The 21746-nt window shown below is 42.4% G+C and overlaps 1 protein-coding gene across 2 annotated transcripts in view; it reads left to right on the forward strand.

The window, feature by feature from the left end:
• Window positions 1-21746, forward strand: part of ADAMTS17 (ADAM metallopeptidase with thrombospondin type 1 motif 17) — a 167607-nt gene that overhangs the window by 129205 nt on the left and 16656 nt on the right. For both annotated transcript variants that reach the window (XM_035130683.3, XM_035130684.3), the window contains 3 exons: window positions 5915-6074; window positions 7503-7638; window positions 15520-15724. In XM_035130683.3, the coding sequence (XP_034986574.1) occupies window positions 5915-6074; window positions 7503-7638; window positions 15520-15724 (501 nt within the window). The remainder of the gene's footprint in view (window positions 1-5914; window positions 6075-7502; window positions 7639-15519; window positions 15725-21746) is intronic.

The following is a 21746-nucleotide window of genomic DNA, read 5'->3' on the forward strand; positions in this document are numbered from 1 at the left end:
TGACAAGCTGGAACGTGTCCAGAGGAGGGCAACCAAAATGGTCAAAGACCTGGAAACAATGCCTTATGAGGAACAACTTTGGGAGTATGTTTAGCCTGGAGAAGAGAAGGTTAAGGGGTGATATGATAGCCATGTTCAAATATATAAAAGGATGTCATATAGAAGAGGGTGAAAGGTTTTTTTCTGCTGCTCCAGAGAAGCGGACACAGAGCAATGGATTCAAGCTACAAGAAAGACGATTCCACCTAAACATTAGGAAGAACTTCCTGACAGTAAGAGCTGTTTGACAGTGGAATTTGCTGCCAAGGAGTGTGGTGGAGTCTCATTCTTTGGAGGTCTTTAAATGGAGGTTTGACAGCCATCTGTCAGGAATGCTTTGATGGTGTTTCCTGCTTGGCAGGGGGTTGGACTGGATGGCCCTTGTGGTCTCTTCCAACTCTATGATTCTATATCCCAGAAAAAGCAAAACAGATGGTTATATTTATGCCTGGGACTTTAATTATGTGCCCTTCATGATTTGATATTATTATTATTATTATTATTATTAATTGTTTTTAATATGTGGCATTTATTGTTTGCAACTTCAATAACCTGTCTGAAAAGCAGCTTAACTTGAAAATACTGTAATCATAATAAAGAGGAAGAATAGCCAACATTGTTTAAACCAGTCTTTTAAACTTGTTGCCTTCCAAATGCTTTGGACTGCAGCTACTATCATTCCTGATCATTGGTCATGCCAATTGGGGCTAATGGGAGTTGTAGTCAAAAACACTTGGAAAGCGCCATTGGTTTCCAAACTTTCTAACTTCAAGGAACCCTTTCCACATTAATTTGCCTGGTGAGCATATGCTACAGAAATCCAGTGCATCATGGAAAGATTCTGGAATCTGGAGCATGTTCCAAGATGTACACTTGGTTCATGTGAAACACTCATTAGGCCTTTTTGCCTAATCTCTGCCCCACAAGGGACCACAGTCCAATGTGTCCCCATAGTCCTCTGCAGTTGCACATTGCAGAGGAAGATAAGGAGTCCTAGGTTGGCTGCAATTTAGCTACTGATATATTTGCAAAAGAAGAATAAACGATTAAATACATTTTTTTGTATTTTAGAATTTCTGTTTTTTTGGAAGCCGCCCAGAGTGGCTGGGGGAACCCGGCCAGATGGGCGGGGTATAAATAATAAATTATTATTATTATTATTATTATTATTATTATTATTATTATTACATTACCAGAAATGAAATGTGCTCATACTAATTCATATGTGTAGATGTTAATTTAACAGTACAGTAATTACAATAATTTAGAAATACATCTCAACCTACTGGGATGAAGACCATGACCAGGTGAGTGTTGTCCCTGCTCATTCTGCTGCCCAAGTACTGTTAATGTTTGATGGGCATCTTCAAGGCCCTTGATGTTCTCCCTTAGAATCATAAAAGTGTAGAGTTGTTAATTGTTCTTAATTTTTAAACCTTACCTGGCAGCTCTTCAAATATGGAGTGCCTTCAAAGTGGTGGGGTGGCTCTGACAGTCCTTCAAAGGGAGGGCTGTTCTTTGTGATGTAGGACTCGTGACCACCTAGCAGGTTGTTTTTCCCCATTACCGACCTTCTGGCTGAGGGCCTCTGCAGCTTCCGAGGGTCCTCAGGGTTCCCTGGAATGCAGTTTGAAAACCACTTGTTCTGAAGACTGTTAGAACAGCATTGACTGACAAAGCGCAAATCACCTGAGTGAAGACATCTTGACCTCTGTTTGAAACCCAATTACCCACACAGCCAAACAATGGCATGAAATCTATTTCATATGAGCCCTTAGCTTCTCTAGCCTTGTTCCCAGATTGAGATAATAAAGATCTCTCTCTCTCTTTTCTTTTTTAAAGAAGGAGCTTGCCTTTCCCCCTCTTTTTTTCCTCCTTTAAATACCCAAGGCATTTCTCCAAATATGTTACTGTAAGTATGTTCCTTGGATAAATGAGTGTTTGTGTAGCTAGATCTGCTTCAGACCTCCACTTGGCAACCGAAGGCCATCTCAGCCCATGAGATGCTTCCAAATACGACGGCTTCCTCCGAGCTGTACAGCAATGTCGTTAGCATCTTGTTTGCTTAAATAAGAGCAGGGTGGGGCTTCACGTCTTGTGCTGGCGAGTGCCGAGTGTTTTGGATCCTGCAAAAAGCTTTAAAACTATAGCTTATTGTCTGGTTTGTCTTAGCTTTGGCTTCCAACTCAGACTAATAAAGCTCCTTCTGTAGCTACAGATGTGTTTTTTATTTCTCCCCATCTTGCAAAAGATATTTGTCTGTTTTCGTACAGATCAGCACACACACAAAAAATTCTTTAAGGCGATGAGTGCCTGCTTTCATAGAATTAAAAGGACTGGAAGGGCCTCAAGGGTTATCTGGCCGAATGTCTTCATGAAGGCAGGATCTACCAGACCAAACAGTCCAAAGCAGATGTTTGCTGGAGTACTCTCAGCCCTCAGCACCTTCACTTAACACTTAACACCCAACCTTAAACAAAATAATTAAGTAGCAAGGGATTAGCACACTGTCATGACCAGGCCTGGGGCATAAGCAGCTATCCTGAACCCAGACTTGGGAGTGTGAATTTTCCACCCCTTGGACACTGGTGGTATTTGTAGAGGCAGATATAGTGGTGCTGTGGGGACAGCATACCCTCCAAGTGTCCCGATTTTTCCAGGATGGTCCCAGAAATACAGAAGCCACCCCTGCTTCCGATATGATCCCGGAATGTCCTGGTTTCCCCTGCCAGCTGTGCCAGCACCAGGCTCTGGGAGAAGGGTCAGCAGGTGTGTTTCCTGGGCAACAATGACAATGGTGGCTGCAAGGGATTACCCCTTTGCCTTTATGTGCTTGCCACTGGCCTCCTCCTTTGGGCAGCTCATAAGAGCTACTGGAGAGCTGGCCCTTCCTCTCATTCTCTTGAAGGTGTTGTACATGATCCCTTCCCTCGCACATTTTTTATTTTACAACAATGCTGTGAGGTAGGTTAGGCTGAGAGGTAATTGGCTCAAGGTGACAGCTATATGACGTATAAGTGTGCAGCAAGATCAAAAGTGGGAGAATCTTCATGATACAGAATAGAATGTCCCCATCTTCATCGGAGAAATGTTGCAGGGTATGGGGGACCGGTTCAGCCCCACTAGGCATGGAGCCACAGGGGGCACCACAGCTGTGAGGTGGAGGGTGCAATGAGTATTCTCTGCGAAATGCAAGTGTCTGGAGCCATGTCTTCAAGGTTCTACAGGATATTTGGGCGCAGTTATACCTCATGATATGTCCGCTGCGGGTTGCGTCTTTTCAGGTTACGGACGCGCCAAACCCGGAAGTCCTGGAATGGGTTACTTCCAGGTTCGGCGTGTCCGTAAGCTGCGTGCATGCACAGAAGCGCTAAATCGCGCTTTGCACATGCGCAGAAGTGCAGATGCGGCGCTTCAGGATGCAGCATTTTCATGTTGCGAACGGGCCTCCAGAACGGATCCCATTTGCAACAAGAGGTACCACTGTACTAAGTACAAAAGTGATCTTCCTTCCGTTACCTCAAAAGTATGTTTCTTTTTCAGTTTCCACTTTGATCTCATTTGTGCTAGGTTAAAAATTAGTAGAACGCATTTACTTTGAGGCAGCGTCACTTTATTCTCATCAGCCCCAGAAAGCATCACCAATGGACAGTGATGGTGGGAGTTGTAGTTCAGCAACATCTAGAGGTTCCTCACACTTGGTTTAGTTTTTGTTTTGTTTTTTACAGGAAAAAAATGATTTTGGGGGGTCTAATTTCCAGTTGAACATGACAAGAGAGTGACTTATCTTCCATGAATGCCTAGTAACTATTCCCATATGTACCTGGCATGGCATTCTGTTGCTGTTGGGGGTGGGGAGATTGAAAGACTGTAGCAAAAAAATATTTTTTTCTGTGTCAGAAATGCTCAGCTTCACCTCTCCTGGCAAGCACCTTGCCAAGCAAGGTGACAATTGGGCTTAGTGTTGTGCAATGCCCCCTATAAAGCTACAGCTACTATGACCAGCACTCCTTCACCTCTCTTGGCAAAGCACTATACTACTTCCACGAAACCATTTTCTCTCCTCTTTGGGCATGCAACATTTTTTTTTGTTTTTTTTATTAAATTTATATACTACCTTTTATAATAAGCTCTCAGAGTGGTTCACAGAATAAAATTGTTAATAGAACTTTGGTGTTTAGAGATGACTTACCTCTGAGAAATCAGGTGCTGGGGGCAATGGGAGGTAATAAAGAAGGCGAGCAATTGAGACCTACTAAGGGAAGACTGGACGCGGGTGGCACTGTGGGTTAAAGGTCAGCGGTTCGAATCCCCGTGACGGGGTGAGCTCCCGTTGCTCGGTCCCAGCTCCTGCCAACCTAGCAGTTCAAAAGCACCTCAAAGTGCAAGTAGATAAATAGGTACCACTCCGACGGGAAGGTAAACGGCGTTTCCGTGCGCTGCTCTGGTTTGCCAGACCTGGAAGCTGTATGCCGGCTCCCTCGGCCAATAACGCGAGATGAGCGCCGCAACCCCAGAGTCGGTCACGACTGGACCTAATGGTCAGGGGTCCCTTTACTTAAGGGAAGACTATGGTTGTTGGGGCAGTGCTCCATTTCCCCTAATTGAGCAGCCTCCACTGGTACATGGGCGGTGTTCATTAGCTTCTCTGTGCAACCTTATAAAAGGCAGCATTTGATTTTACCTATTTTGTCTCATTCCACAAAGTCTAAGCAGTAGCAGATGCCTCAAGCTGTCAGAGGGGCAGATCAGTTCTAGTTGGCACCGTTCCCTACCACACATTAGACAGCGCACTACCATGTTTATTTATGGCTTGATTTGTTCAATGGGCTCCTTAATACCTCGGGCTGTTTCAATAAACTCATGTACCATTTCACTGCAATGAGATACAGTGTCACCTGCCTGCTTGCCCGCCCATCCCCCTGGCCTTCCCGTCTTCATTCCAACCTGTTCCAAGTACTAGCACACCTTCCAGCACACCTGAACCCTCCCAAACAAATTTAAACTTGTACAGTCAATGGCATCTTAATTCAACAGAATCATTAATGAGTCGCTTTAAGAGTAAGCTCGGTTGGTTTTCACATTTCCTGCAGTAGTAATTACTTCTAGCTGAGTTGCCGGCAGCAAACTTGGGGAAGGTGTGGGGAGTTGAGACTGCAAGTTTCACATTAAAGGTATAATCTTATTTATTTAAAGGCCTTTACAAGCTGCCTTTTCTCTGCCAGATTGGCACAGCATATAATGACAATAAAACAATATGAAACTACAGTGCACAGTTTCTAGAGCATTACACCGTCAAAAGTCCTCTAAGTTCAGAAGGAATGTGCCATCAAATGCCAGTTGCTAGAGGGACAACAGCAAGGGTAGATGACTGCTTTCATTCTCAGCTAGTTCAGCACAAGAAATACAGGCTTATGTGGGCAATTTAGCATATATCTTTTCATAAAGGTTAGGTGATTACTGATTTTAACTTTTTAATATTGTTCTTATTTAATGGTTTTATGTATAATTGTTGTAAACCATTCTGATCTTTTTAATGAATTGTGGCATATAAATATTTTTATAACTAAATAAATTTAAATCTAGGTTTCAGGGTTTTTATAGACACGTAGTTTTACAGTAAATCAAACATTTTTTCCTTCCAGATGATCTCCTCTGTGGAGATGGATTCGCATCCACAGGGCTTCTACTCCCCAGAAGTAGACTGTGTTGTTTATATTTCACTCATAAATCCCTTGACCTAAACCTTTTATTATTATTATTATTATTATTATTGGTTGCTTTGCCGTTTTGGCGATTTCCATTTATTTGTCTTGCCTCCCCACCCCACACATGCCAGCCTCAGCAACTGTCTGTCTCCTGTGCTCTCAACTAGGTGCTGTTATTCCATGACCAGAATTATGGGATCCACTACGAATACACCATTCCTGTGAACTACTCTTCCGAAAACAGAAGTGAGCCAGATCATCATCAGGACTCCTTGTACATATGGACCCACAGCGGATGGGAAGGTTGTAGTGTGCAGTGTGGAGGAGGTAAAGGTTTTGTTTATCTAAAATAATTTATCTAAGGTGGTCCATTAGTGTAGAAGGCCTGCAGAACAGTACTCAACCTTGCAGCTGTCTTTGTCTCACTGATAGTGTCTCTCCAAGGTCATGGGCAAAGAGGTATTTTCAACCATGCTATCCGAAATCTTTTAAGAGATACCAGGGATCAATCCTAGGACATAAGAGGAGGCCTGCTGGATCAGGCCAATGGCCCATCTAGAACAGGATCTTGTTCTCACAGTGGCCAGCCAGATGCCTCTGGGAAACCTGCAAGCAGGCCCCAAGCGCAAGACCACTCTCCCCTCCTGCAGTTTCCAGCAACTGGTATTCAGAATCATTACTGCTTCTATCGTAGCCAGTAGCCCTTTGTGAGAGCGAATTCCATAGTTTAACTAAACACTGTGTGAATAAGTACTTTCTTTTGTCCTGAATCTTCCAACATTCAGCTTCGTTGAATGTCCCCAAGTTCTAGTGTTAGGAAAGAGGGAGAAAAACATCTATTTATCCACTTTCTCTATGCCAGGCATAAATTTATGATACAGTGGTGCCTCGCTAGACGAATTTAATTCGTTCCACGGGTCTTTTCTTATAACGAAAAAATCGTCTAGCGAATCCCATAGGAATGCATTGAAATTTTTTTTGAATTTTTTTTTTGCCCATAGGAACGCATTCATTGAATTTCAATGCATTCCTATGGGAAACCGCGATTCTCTAGACAATTTTTTCATAAAACGAATTCGTCTAGCGAGGCAACCTCGGCTCGAAAAATCCTTTCGTTAAGCGGAAATTTCGTTAAGCAGGGCATTCGTTAAGCGAGGCACCACTGTATTCTGTTGTTGTTTATAAAAATTTCTATACTGCTGTTCATCCAAGGATCACAGGATGGTTTACAATCTATCATGTCACCTCTTACTTAACTTTTCTCTAAACCAAAAAGCCCCAAATGTTGTAACCTTTCCTCATAGGGGAGTTCCTCAATCCCCTTGATCAGAGCATGCAGAGCAAGTTCTCGCCCATCTGAATCCTTAACTGAAGCATTTCAGAACTGAAGAAGAAAAGCTTTTCTAAAAACAAAACAAAACACTGTAGCGGACAGATACCAGGCCTCAGAGCTGTGAAAGCCCCATTCCAAATTAGCGAGCTTCAAAGTCTCCCAGATAATGGATATGGGTGAAATTAGATTCAACCGCTCAGAAGAGTTATCTTGCAGTGCTCTTTGGGTTGGAGTCCCATATCTATGGGGTGTTGCTGTGGGAAAGTAGCCATGTTGGAAGATAGGGACATGTTCACAACCACGTGGAATTCAGTAAACAAGGCATTTCTTTTAGTGATATTTTTGAAATCAGATTGCCTCTGAAGAAAGGAAACATTTAGGTAATTTAATGAATGACACCACCTCCCCCATTTTGCATCCAGGAGAACGTAAAACCATTGTGTCCTGTACACGGGTTGTTAACAAGACTATGATATTGGTGAATGACAGTGCCTGCCAGCGGGTGACCCGTCCTGAGCCTCAGGTCAGAAGATGTAATGTGCACCCCTGCCAGTCAAGGTAAGGATCCTGTCAGGGGTGTTGCTGGCTACCCTCGAGCAACAACACTCCAAACCATCTTGTCTTTAAGACTTTTATTGTGGATATTATTTACAGTGCAAGAGCTTCATGAAAACATGTCTACTCAGTATCATCAGATTCTCGCAATCACGCTTTTCAGCTCCTCTCCCAAATCTCCGCCCCTTACGTTTGCAAGCCACTGATCGTCTCAGTTCCGGGGTGAATTTGAAAGGACACCCCTCTGATGTTTCCCTGCTAGAAACCTCTGCTGGCTCCTGCTCCCTTGCTGGTATCACGGGTTGTAGGCAGTGCTTCTGGATGCTGCCTGAGCCCTGCACCCCTCTGCTCATTTCCTCCTTCCTGTCTCCTGCCCCTCCGCTGTTGTCAGAGCCGTTCGAAGAACTGGAGTTGATGAGGGGTGGCTGTTCCCTGTAAGCCCACCCCCTTACAGATCCCATTACAGTCATCATAAACTTTTTCATATACAAAGGTTCATATTGCATTGTTGTCTCCCATGCACTATTTATGTGCATGAGCATTGTTAATGCAACAGAGAAAGCACAAACAAGGCATTTGTGATAGAACTGAGCCTTCTCGCCAATGCAGGTTTTATATTTATACATTAAAAACTGTTTTAAGCTTTATATAACACCTCTGGAGCTGCATGGAACTGCATCCAAATTCCTATTTTCCAAGCATACTAATCTACAAATGCATTTGTGCATTTTCTACTTATTTGGTAGATCTGCACCACCCAGCCTCTCTTTTTTTGCTCCACTGGGGGAATATAACGACTTGATATTTTAATTCTTAAACATCATTCATCCAACATACCCAAGGGACCCTTCTGAGAGTGACACAAGAAAGGGTGTTGGGAGATCATAGAATGTGCATTTTTCTACACATTACAGGGCCGTCTTAAGCACATGCCCGGCGCTGTGGTGCGATGGATCCCTCCGGCGCCCCCCCGCCCCGTTTCCCAGCGCGGCAGGCAGGCGCCGCTGCACTGCGCCACCCAGCCTGCCGTAGGGCCGGCCCTGGGCCAGGGGGTGCTGCCCGGCCCCTGTTGCGATGCCCCTGCGCGCGGCGGAGGCAGCCCCAGGCCCACACGCCTCCGGAGAGCGGCCTGAAGCCGCTGAACAGCGGAGGCGCACCAGGGGCAGCCTCAGCCGCGCCTCTCAGCGGGCGCAGCGGTGCCCCTGGTGGCCTGGCGCCCCGCGCCACCGGAGGCGGGCCTAGAGCCAGTCCTGACACATTATTTTGTTGGTGAACTACATCACAGAATTTTGAAAGATGTGTGAATTTTGAAAGATGGCTTTTCCCCAATTTTCATATTGCTTCAGGAAGCACAAATTAGGTAGATTCACCTTTAAATGAAAACTGAATTGAATTTCTCTTCCATTGTTATTTGAAACCCTAGGGAGCCGGAGTGTGGGAAATGATGAGCTAAATGGACCAATGGATTAGTTAGAATCATAGAATCGTAGAGTTGGAAGAGACCACAAGGGCCATCCAGTCCAACCCCCTGCCAAGCAGGAAACACCATCAAAGCATTCTTGACATATGCCTGTCAAGCCTCTGCTTAAAGACCTCCAAAGAAGGAGACTCCACCACACTCCTTGGTAGCAAATTCCACTGCCGAACAGCTCTTACTGTCAGGAAGTTCTTTCTAATGTTTAGGTGGAATCTTCTTTCTTGTAGTTTGAATCCATTGCTCCGTGTCCGCTTCTCTGGAGCAGCAGAAAACAACCTTTCTCCCTCCTCTATATGACATCCTTTTATATATTTGAACATGGCTATCATATCACCCCTTAACCTTCTCTTCTCCAGGCTAAACATACCCAGCTCCCTAAGCCGTTCCTCATAAGGCATCGTTTCCAGGCCTTTGACCATTTTGGTTGCCCTCTTCTGGACACGTTCCAGCTTGTCAGTATCCTTCTTGAACTGTGGTGCCCAGAACTGGACACAGTATTCCAGGTGAGGTCTGACCAGAGCAGAATACAGTGGTACTATTACTTCCCTTGATCTAGATGCTATACTCCTATTGATGCAGCCCAGAATTGTATTGGCTTTTTTAGCTGCTGCATCACACTGCTGACTCATGTCAAGTTTGTTGTCTACCAAGACTCCTAGATCTTTTTCACATGTACTGCTCTCTAGTCAGGTGTCACCCATCCTGTATTTGTGTCTTTCATTTTTTTTTTTGCCCAAGTGTAGTACTTTACATTTCTCCTTGTTAAAATTCATCTTGTTTGCTTTGGCCCAGTTGTCTAATCTGTTAAGGTCATTTTGAAGTGTGATCCTGTCCTCTGGGGTATTAGCCACCGCTCCCAGTTTGGTGTCATCTGCAAACTTGCTCATGATGCCCTCAAGCCCATCATCCAAGTCATTGATAAAGATGTTAAATAAGTTGCCAGACAGCTTCTTAATGAGCATAATGTTTCTGGAGCGACACAAAAATGAGAGAGCTTAACAGAGCCCTTCCCTTCCCTATTTTTTATTGTGATCCTTCAATAACTTCTGTGTGCCAAGTCAGGACAGCCAGGGCCCCTAAGCCAAGTTGCCTCTGAGATGGTAAACCTGTGCCTGGACTGTACAACTTAAGTTTGCAGGTGGGGGTTCATATAGATAAGTACTCCTCCATGTAGAAAAATGTCTTGCACATAAGAAACTGAATGTATTTGCTACCTCATTCAAAACTAAGCCATAGAGAAGGTATTTGCTGTGGTTGTCTCCAAATCCCCTGGCGACTTGTCAAGCCCATACATTGCTCATATATGGTCAGAGGCTTCTTTTCTTTTCTAGGGACTGGCTTAGTCTGGGCAGTCTGCTTGTGTTTAAGGTAGGCCTGTGTCAGTTCAGATCTAGTTATTACTGGTGTTAAAATTAATTAAAACTGGTTGATCTCAAGTGGACGCTTGTCATTTGTGGGGCTGCTCCGCCACCCTCCTCTCAAGCCTTCACGTTCACGGCAGTATAGATTTCTAGGCAAATTGGGAGGAAAATATCCAAAAGAATCATTGACAGAGAGGTAAACCAGCTGAAGAAAAATAATCTGGTCTCTCTGAAAGAGTTGCAAAAGGGAAAAACACACCATTGAAAAAGATATGTAAAGCTTGAAACATGTCAGGTCATTCTCTAAAAATAAATCCAGCTTTCCACAGCACCTTTTGAGCCTTTTCTGTTTGCCATGGAGTGGTCCAACTCTCTGGTTTATGGTCTGTGTGGATTTCTAGCGCACCTGAAGAAGCTTCCGGAACCGCCTGCATGTGCCATTTCTGACCCCCAAACTTTCATTTTCCTTTTGCTAGCCCACAGGCAAAAAAAAAAAAAAAAAGCCAGGGTTGACCCAAGAGTGGTGCCAACCCAGCCCAGTTGTGTTGAGAAAGGGAAGTCTAAATTGCCTTACTCTATGGATTTTAATCCTTCCCCCTTAATATAATTCCAGAACTGCTGCTTTTGGTTTGGAGTTCCTGAGCCAATTTAGAGTTACAATAAAGGGCCATTATCCTCGGCTGGACAACTAGAGTGTGGGGCTCTCATTGGTTCGTTTTGCCACCAGCACCATGGCAACCAACAACCACACAGTGCTTCACATCCAAGCAGGCCACGCCTCTCCCTCTCTCCTAACATTTTCTCGCTCCCTCCAGGTCGACCACACATTCACACTTCGGAAGCTGCCAAATGGAAACGTTTTCCGAAGCACATTCTCTAAGTCTCTGTAGAATTTAAATTTCCATTAGTGTTTGCCCACCCAGATATTAGAAATGCATGCTTGGCATATTCTCTGACCGAGAACATCTTAAAGAGACCTTTCTCTTTCACCATGACTATAGTTTATTTTGTGTGTGTTTTTAAAGAAAGAAGCTCTGGGTTTGCTTTCAGAGTTCAAGTAGAATTATTATAGCGTCGTTGCAAGAACTTCTCCTGTTTTCTACATCGAGCTCTGCTCTCTGGTTCTTAGAAGAGCTACCGCTTTGATTTCCCTGTAGTTTGTACTGCTATTTGACATTATTGCTATCAGAAATTCACATGGTCATTCTTCGGATGAGATGGGAGAGTCTGTCAGTTCCGCTTTTGTGTTTCTCATTTTTCCAACCCTAAATTCAGTTCTCTCCATTTCTGCAACAGAAAAAGTCAGTAAAAGTCATCAGCATTCTTTAGTGTAAATTTCTCCAAACATACATGTGTTTGTATGCAATTTTGCCTAATATATACACTTTTGCAATGCAGTTTTTGTGTGTTATTTTCACTAATGCATTCCTCAGTGTGTTCATTATTGTCCATGCTATTTGGCTAGAGGACTGCATTGCAAAATTTGCAGAAGTGTGAATTTCAGAGAATGACTATGATTTGGTAGATAAAAATGAGAAATTCACACTTTATAAGGGATGCTGAGGAGTCAAAGGGGATATGAAGGAGAGAGAGAAATGATGCCCCACACACTTTAATCTAATCTGTAGAGTTTCTGCTTTGTCTCCACTTCTCACCATCTGAAATTTGGCATGTGATGGTGGGAGGCAGGACCACCTCTGCTGAGCCACCTTGTTGTTAGTAGCACTTTTAAAAAATCTGATTATGCTGTTTAAGTTGATGTATTTTATTTTTAATGCTGGACTTTTAACTTTTTGTGCAATTTGTTGTTTTCTTAGCATATTCCTACTTATTGCATTTATTGTATTTTACTTACGATGCTGATCTGAGAGCCAGGTCTGAAGAGTGGCAAATGAAGTTTAAATAAATAAAAAACCAACCAGCATACACAGACATTCTGATTAGTTATCTCTAAGAGAGAATTTTCAATATCCCCAGCAAAGTGTCATTCCCAGAATTCATTGAGGAAGACTAGAATACTTGGAATTGTCATACTGAAAACATTATTAGTGTTTGAATACTCAAAGAGGCAGAGTTCTACAAACCGTCTGAAAGAGTTCCATGTTCCAATAATTCCACTCAAAACCGGTGAGAAAATTATGTTTATAATTTATCAGCAATTTGAAGATCTTGCTCCCCTAGCCAAACATTTTTCTGCCTCTTCTTTCTCCCCCCTTTGTAAAATCAGTTTATAAAAACATTTTTAAAATGCTCATTAAAAAACAAGAAAGTGGCACTAAAAAGATGGTTGACACAGTGTCAGTGTAAATTTGTCCTTAACCAAGTTAAAACTCAAGTTATTCCACAACCACCCCCATGCGTGTTGCAGCTTTGTACCGAGTTCATGAAAGGACACTTCTGCCAGACCTGGACAAGAGTGCAGTCTGGGTTGTCCATTTTCCCATCTGTCATTGTACTGAATTCCTGGCTCGTCTCATGCCCGTCTTCCTGTTTCCTTACAGACCACCGAACTGGAAAAGAAAGTGAGAGGCTTTCTCCTTTCTGATTCCTCCCATTCCTTTCCCCTTTAAGTGAGGTCACAGCCTCCTTTTTCTCAGGACTGTATGGTGTGCGGTCGAACTGTGAGTTCTGGAGGCAAACAACCAGGGTGGCTCCTACCAAGTTTTTCACTCCTTTCATCTCTACTGTTCTTTGCTCTCAATCCTTTTCTCTCCTTTCTTTGCCAATAGCTATAGATCACAGGGAGATTACAATGCCGTTGCTAGACTTAATTCAGCACGGAGTGGACAGCAGCCATGCCTGCTCCTGGAGAGGACAGTAAATTAGTAAAGCAGTCCCTCTCTTTCCCCTTCCCAGCTTCATCTCACCACCCCTATCTGATTGGGACTTTCAGTCAATGACATATTTAACAACGCATCTGTAATTTGTGCTCCAGTGCTTAAATTGTGGCCTGTGGGTGTCCTTTTTATTGCATATTCATGATTATTTGTGCTCATGATGCTATCAGGGCTGTCACACGGGTTCCCACTTTCATTATGGTTTGCACCTGCAAAAGTTTTGGTGCAGTCACTCTGCTTCATTTCCACTCAGCGCATTTCAGCGTATTTATTTTTTATATATACCACAAACTTTGTGGTTTATTTTTGTTTTGCTTTTATGGTGCTGTAGCCTCTCCAGACAACAGTGTTGTGGTAGCATGGGGGAAGCATCTCAGGGCAACTAATAAAGCAAAATAATTTCAGCACTACAGCACTGTGTGTGTGTCAAGAACATGTTGCAGAATACTCCCGGGCTTTAAAAAAAATCAGTCTGGAGGGGCCCTCAGTGCCTTGGCATCAGGTTGCAAAGATTAGTTTAGTTGGGAGGCAAATCAAGTTGACAGATCTGAAAGACAGACCAGGATTCCAACTTCCTGAAAAAGGGGTGCTGTGATTGCCACCTCCCTCCCCCTCCTCATGCATTTTTCATGTTCACACAGGGCTATTGTTCCAGCTCTTCACTTTGAGGAGGAATTCCTGTAATTACAGAGGGGATCTTCCTCTGTGACAGGTCATAGGAAGCACTTAGCAGAGATGCCATATAGGCATTTATCAAATACATTCCTCTTTACTTGATTCTTCCCATGACCTCCAAAAAGTTCCACTTCTGCTGCTCAGGTCTCAACAAAATAGCAATTAGTTATATGGGGTGATTGGAAGGGCAGACTGACAAAAGGGTCTGTAGAGTCCATATCTCTCTGGGGACAAGCAGTTATATTTCACAGCACCTGAGAATGTAAGGCTACAGGATTTTTCATTGTGAGCTGATCATAATGTGAATCTTATTTGCAATGTGATGTGGGTAGCTGTGTACTATTTGTGTCAATTGTTTGAACAAAGCAGATGTCATAATTGCCAAATGTTCTCTGGTACAGTGGTACCTCTACTTACGAATTTAATGCGTTCCAAATGCACATTCGTAAGTCGAAAAAATGTGTAAGTCGAATCCCATAGGAATGCATTGGGAGAAAAAATTCGTAAGTAGAAGCAACCTTATATAAAAATTCGTAAGTAGAAAAAATCCTATCTAAACAGCATCCAAGATGGCGGACGGAGCTCCATTCATAAGTAGAAACATTCGTAAGTAGAGTTATTCGTAAGTAGAGGTACCACTGTAGTTCTCTTTTCCTCTTCATACTCTGACCTCATCACTCCTGAAATCTCCTCTTGTTCTTTTTACTTTTCTGATGGTTTTGCCCCTCTTGATAGTTTTAGTTGATCTGCTTGGAAAAGCTAGCATTAGCATTAGCAGCTGAGCATCAAAGGGGGCATGGAGACCTTTAGAACTGGATGTTCAGTGTCCATGAGCAACTTTGCTTCAGTTAAACAGCATAACAATGGTCTGCAAGCCACAGGCTCCCAAATGACCCTTGGTATAAATGGCTTGGGTGGTTTTTATACAACTTATTTGTTTAATGAAAAGAGACGGGCAACACTTGCTGTTAACTTATGGGATTATATAGTTCTCATTAAGGCACTTAAATTGCAAGCAATTTGCATCACTAAACAGGTATACAGATCTAGCTCAAGGATTTGAGCTGCAGAAAGAGGGCACCCCAGAACCCCCTGCAACTTTAGTTCTGAGGTGCATTGTCTATAAGGGGAACTGGCCATGCCAAAAGCATTCCTGTCTTTAAACCAGCTTACACAAGGTAGGAGGACACTTACCTGGGCCCAAGGAAGAAAGGATTACTCATAAGCATGAAGTGTGCTTCAATAACCCTGACTTGGAAAAGAACATCAATATTATTTAGGTTGCTGTCCTACATAATCTCCCACCACCAGGAAACTGCAGGGGTTACTTGTGTCCAGATTTAAAGCCTCTTAATTCTGCATTAAAAAATGTAGGGTTTCAAATAATAAAAAACTTGGACACAGGTTGGTGGGGCCTGACACCCACCCAGGGCAGGAACAAGAGGCAGTGATTGATGGGCAGTGATTGATGAGTGGCTTTGTGCCTCAAAGGGCTGTGTCCCTATTGAATCCTTTCTCTCTCTTTTCTTAACAGGTGGGTGGCTGGGCAGTGGAGCTCTTGCTCTGCAACCTGCTCCAAAGGCATCCAGATCCGAGAAGTGGCATGTGTCTATCAGCTGCAGAATGGCACCTATGTCAACACCAGGGATCTTTACTGCCTCGGCCCTAAGCCGACACCAATACAAAGCTGTGAAGGACGAGACTGCCTTTCCATATGGGAAGCATCGGAGTGGTCTAAGGTAAGAAGGAAGTCTTGGTGGGAGGAAAAAGACAGAAATTCCATGATAAAAACCCCAAATATCAAGGGGGCATTTTGTGGAAGTCTTAAAATTGATATTTCCCCCCAGGCTATTAAGAATCAGTGTTCTCTAGCCAGGATTAGCCAATGGGGTGCCCTCCAGATGTTGTTGGACTACAACTCCCTAATCCCTCTGGCCACTGCCTATGCTGGCTGGGGCTCATGGAAGTTGTAGTCCAACAATACCCATAGAACAGCACGTTGACTACCCTGATGTAGGTGCTTTTACATCCCCCAAATAGCACCTGCAGAAGCAGATTCCCAGAATCCAGTTCCAGAACCTAGGGTTGGGACATATCCAATGGCACCTCCTGAAGCAGCTCAAGTTGGTGGGGTTTGCCCCCATGCATCCATACTATATCATATGATGAGCTTGAGTTCACAAAAGCTTATGTCATTATAAATTTGTTCATCTTTAAGGTGCCACAAGAATATTTGATTGTTTAGGTGGTTCAAGAAGTGCGTTCCATGATTTCCTTCAGGCCAGCAGCACACATATAACACCATGGGGGGGGGGGGGTAAAACTAGTCACCATGCAACAGAGCAAAATGCCCTAGGCGTATTCACAGGCGTATTCGTTTTCCTAATGCACAGTGACTCTGTATGTATTAGGAAAAGCAGGCAGTGATTGACGTAAGACCAATTTTAGTAACATGGGTCCAATACTTCTCCCCACTGCCCCAATGTTCTTCTGCTGTGTATCTACCAAAACATGCCATTTTGCCTTGTTTGCTCAAGGTTGTGTCAATGAGTCTTGTGATTGCTTTCAGGAAAATAGATTTTAGGAATATCGCTGCCAAGAGGTTATTTTAACAAAAGTAATATTGTGACTTTTAACAATATTGAGTCCTGCCACTAGCTCTGCATAATCTTTTACGGTGTAGTTCATATTTTGCAGCTGACATTATTGAGTTCCTATCACAAAAACTTTAAAAGATGTTTTCTGGCTCTAGAGGGGTGAAGGATCAGCTGAATGTTTAATATAATGAATGCCTTGATTGCATTCGGACTCCTATCTAAATTAAATGAGCAAAGCTCCTTAAGTGTGTGCATGGCATTGGGTTTCAGGGTTAGCCAATCCTTAGCTTCTAAGTATCTGGATCTTGAATTTGTTCCACAAATATGAATTGTGCTACATGAGAGATTCATCAGATAAAGGATCCAGATAAACCACTTCTTTGCAATACATGTTTTTTTAAATAACGTTAAAGTGAGAGGTGTGTTTTCCTTTAATCAATTTTGTGTCTTGATTGGTAAATGTAAACCAGTTGTTTTGTTAAAAAAAAGTCTCAGATGGCATTTGCTGTTAATTGCTGCATGTTGCTGAGAAGGAGAATAATTGTTATGTCATTTTAAGTATATTGTACATGGTTAATACAGTTTACTTGTAGCATGAATAATCTTAAAATGAAATAATAATCTCAACGGTGCTGGTGGAAATTCTTGTATATTTCACATGAATTGCTTTGGGTTTTTCTGGCTGCCAAACTTGAATAAAATGCAAAATATAATCTGGTTTTTAGTCAAACTATTACGTTCTTAAATCATAAAGCAAAGGTTCACTTTCATTGTGGAGAAAAATAATGAATTCTTACTTTAATGGGGCACGGTAGCAATTTTTTGAGATGATGCATTGCTCCACCACATTTAGTGGACTGACATATATGAAGAGGAATGTGTAGATCTGGTCCTACTTTATATAGTCATTAGTAAGATTCCCTGCTTCTGCTTTTCAGGGCCTTTTAAGTTCTGGTTATGTTTAAGGGAAAGGGCCATAACTCAGTTCCTTGCATGCTGACAGCCCTGGTTCAGACCTTGGCATCTCCCATTAAAAGGATCTCAGGTTGCGAGGCTGAAAAAGACCTTTGTCTTGACTGCATACATTAACAAATGAAATGCATCAGCCCAGCTAGTACCAATCTGAACAAATCTGCTTATACTTCTCGTGCATAAACTTTGCAAAAGCCAAGCAAGTTTCCAGCAAGGCTGACTTGTCACCCCAAGTGGTTGGGCACAACTCTCTGCTCTCACACATTTACACAATCCAAGAGGGTCTCGTCAGGATTCCTTTCCACAGGTCAGAATATGTATTATACTGTAAGTCACTTTGAGTTTGCTTTTTGTTTTTTTAAAAAAAGCAACTCATAAGTGCAATCATGGAAAAGAGAAAGAAGAAATACCACGGCCAGCTCCAGAGGTCAACAAAGCCAGGCATTTGGCAAGTCCCTAAGACTAGCAGAAGGCCCACTGCCCTCGCTGCCTACCATTCTTATATTGCACAGAATAACCAATAAGTTCTGATGCAGTAAAGGAGAATTCTCCGTTTTCATGTCCTGCCTCTTCTGACTTGATGCCATGCCCAAGGACCAACAGAATCCTGGAACCAACAGTGCAAGGCTTAGAGTTCAGATAAGGAACTCAATCAGAAACTTGTGCCTCAACATTTTCTGCTATACTGCAAGGCATTTTAGGGCACATCTCTGTTATCATATGCTGAGAATTTGCACATTCCCCGAAATGACACTTGTTGCGCCCACTGATTTTAGTGGAGTCTGGCTGATCCTGATTTCCTGTTTTAGAGGAGGAGACTAAAGCAGCTGGCAAGCCTTTTGAATCCTTTCCTGTCTTGTGTTTTAATGCTGCTCCACAGGACCAAGTTATTGAGCCTCTTTCTTTTTTGAGGATGGTTATAGCCGGCCACTCATTTCAAGACACAGCTGTTGAGTTTCAGCATCCTTACAATCTTAAGGAATCTTTCCCAGTAGCCAGCAGAATTCTATTTTTGCTTTCACACTATGAAGATGTTACTTTCCATAAGGGGGTCATGCAATGAGCAGCCATAAATTAAGTGGAAGACTTCCCAGATTTTCTTCTTCTTCTTCAATAAGTCACTTTGCAGTTTCTGTGAAGTATTTCAAAGCATGTCTGTTTGCTTGCCAGCTCATAAACACTTGTCATTCATGTCCTTAACAGGGTCAACAGGTCATGACTGCCTGGATTGTATTTTTTTAAGATGATTAGACAGGCATGCTGAGATCTGCCCGTTTATTGTAACGTATATCAAGTTGAGTCCTGTTTTCATCCTAGACCCCCTAAATAGAGAAAATTATTGGAGCGCATTCAAAAGATCTAATGGAGTATCTCATATCTCCAACTATTTATTCAATGTCAAGTCCACAGTTTCTTCTGTGCTGATCCCTTGAAGAGTGTGTGTGTGTGTGTGTGTGAAGATTGATGCTCCAGAAAAAGTTAGAGTTTTTATTAGGACTGAGCAGTTTCGTGAACATTTTCCGCAGTGTCAAAAAGCACCATAACTGCTTGGCAATGTTGCTTACTCATTTATTTGACAAATATTATCCTGAACAGGCTTTATTTGCCTTTAGTGACATCATCATATTCCCAATTGGCTAGAAATACTCATGTGACTAGGGCTAGAAGCATTACTCTCACTCTCTTTTTTTATAATAATTTTTATTAGTTTTCAATTGCAGTCCAATAATAGCCTCATTATAACAATACCAATTATAATACAATTATTAATACTAATTGTTCAATACCTAATTATATAATTTAGATAAAGTGCCCACCCTGCATGCTAGATTTGATGGTTTTCTTTATTTCTGCGTTCCAAAATCTTACTAATTTCAATTGCATTCCGGTCATAATAATAATCCCTTATACAACAATGCAATATTAATAACTCCTATTCGTGTTGACGCATCAAATGATTTGTAAAATTGCAAGTGAGGAACTCAAACTATATCCTTGTTCTTCCTGTGTGTGGCAATTATTCTGTCCATGGTGTTTCTTCCTGTCCTTGTAAGATGTTATCTTTCTTCCCCCCTGTTGTTGCTGTTATCTGTCATGCCTTGGGTGAAGCTGATATCCCATTGTTGTTTCAGAAATTTCTCCGTCCCGTGCCTCACAGACTCCTTTCATTGTTCCTTCCAACTCAAGATATATAAGCAATTATACTTCCAATTAAATTAAATTCCAGTCCTCTTAGTGTTATACGGATCACTTTGTAAATAATAAAGGGGAAGAGTCAGCTCTAAGTTTCCATCGTAAACCTTTTTACAAAATAGAGCTTCCCTCCCTTTTTCCTTTTTTTTAAACACACAGTTCCATTTGATGTTATATTCCATATTTATAATCCAATTTCTTCCATCTTCGCTTGTACAAATATAATCTGAACTAACATTCAGAGGAGGGTTACCAAATCATAAATGTAGAGAAGAAAACTTTAAATAAAGAAACCAAAGGCTCCCCTCCCACCCCACCCCACCGTCTTGCACTGAATGAAGTCTTATTCAGGTTTAGACCTTAAAGACCTTGCAGTTGGTTTGTTCCGCAGTTTGTGATCCCACCTCTTCTAGCACATGCCTGTACTTTAGCCCAATTAAGCTCCAATTAACAGGAGAACCTCTGCTTCTTAATGGCGGTGTTGGAAGGTTTTCGGCAGGCGAAGTGCTTTTGCACTCAGTGCCTCCTTGCCCCCCACATTCCATGCTGGAGCAAGAACCAGGTACTGAGACAAACTACAAGTAAAGCCTGCCCCCCCCAGTCCCTGGGGGGAATTTGCAAGGATAATTACGGTCCCCTCAAACATCCTTGTTTTTCCTTTGCCAACGATCTCCTGCTATCATGGGGGAGAGTGGAACCAGAAGCCAGCGTTACCCTCACTCTTAATGAGCTGTATTTGCTCTCTGTGATGTCAGCATGTAAGCCAGTATGATTGGCTGCATGGTGTTGTGACCTCACCGCATTTAGTATATGAGCTTTGATTGGCTAGAACCATCCTATAGAATTCTCAACCGAAACTAAATAAATAAACAACTAAATAAATAAACAAAATACCAAAAAGCAGAAGAGGGAAACAGGGAAAACAAAGTGAATACATTGTGCATGATCAAGGGTATGGGTGAAAATATTTTATCTCTCTGCCCCAAAGCTAGAAATTTTAGCTTGAAAAGCAGAACAGGCAAGCACTTGCACAATTCTAGATTTTATCTCAGTGGATACAATTTCAATGGATGTGGCAAGACAAGTAACATAGTCTTTGGCAGAAGAGGAACTGCAGCAGAACGGAAACAGTACTGCATGTGACAAATAATGGGCAGAACAGAAAACAATGCTTCCTACATCCCTAGTTGCATGTAATTATGTGTTCAGGAAGGCCAATGCAAAAGCTACGGCTTATGAGTAGGAATTTTGTGTGAACAGAATCCTTGATTGTGTGGATGTCCCAAGGGTACAAAGCACTTGTGTAGCAAGCAGGAGCTTGCACTGTGCATAGAACCATGTTCACATGTGGTTGTTGAAAGAAGCTGTGACATCGGGGGCAGAGCTAAATATTCAGCCATGTCCCACACTTTTCCCTGCTGATGCCCTACATCAGAAGTTCACAAGCTGATCTGTAGCCCATCCTTGAACTTCAATGAGGTGGTTTCATGATGTGTCCACATTAAACATTTGTATTGATTTTTATGTGTTTTTATTGTTTCCTTTATGTCACAGATTGCATTACAGTTTGAATTAAAAATGCCGCTCACAATATTTTATGTCTGAAATATTATTAAGCTCAGTTTTCCTTCCAAAATTATCTGCCAGTCAAACTAATTTAGGATCAGCTCTGGTGTGAAACATATTTTTTTTGCACATTTAAACTGAAGGTTGAACAACTGTATTGGTGAAATCCTCCTCACCCCATAATAGAGAATGTATCGATAACAGTCCTAGTTGTCTGTTAAGCCTGTCTTTGAATTCAGTAGTATTTATGAACAATATAAGGCTGCATACAAACCATACTTTTAAAGCATGCACACACACTGCAGCACACTGGGAACTGTAGTTTGCTTCTCACAGGTTTATAATTCCCACCCAGATGACAATTTCCAGGATTCTTGGGGTGTGCTTTAAATGTGCTTTGAAGATATGGTGTGTACATAGCCTTGGATGGATG

Source organism: Zootoca vivipara, chromosome 13, assembly GCF_965207765.1.
Source record: "Zootoca vivipara chromosome 13, rZooViv2.hap1.1, whole genome shotgun sequence".
In the NCBI taxonomy this organism is placed as follows: domain Eukaryota; kingdom Metazoa; phylum Chordata; class Lepidosauria; order Squamata; family Lacertidae; genus Zootoca; species Zootoca vivipara.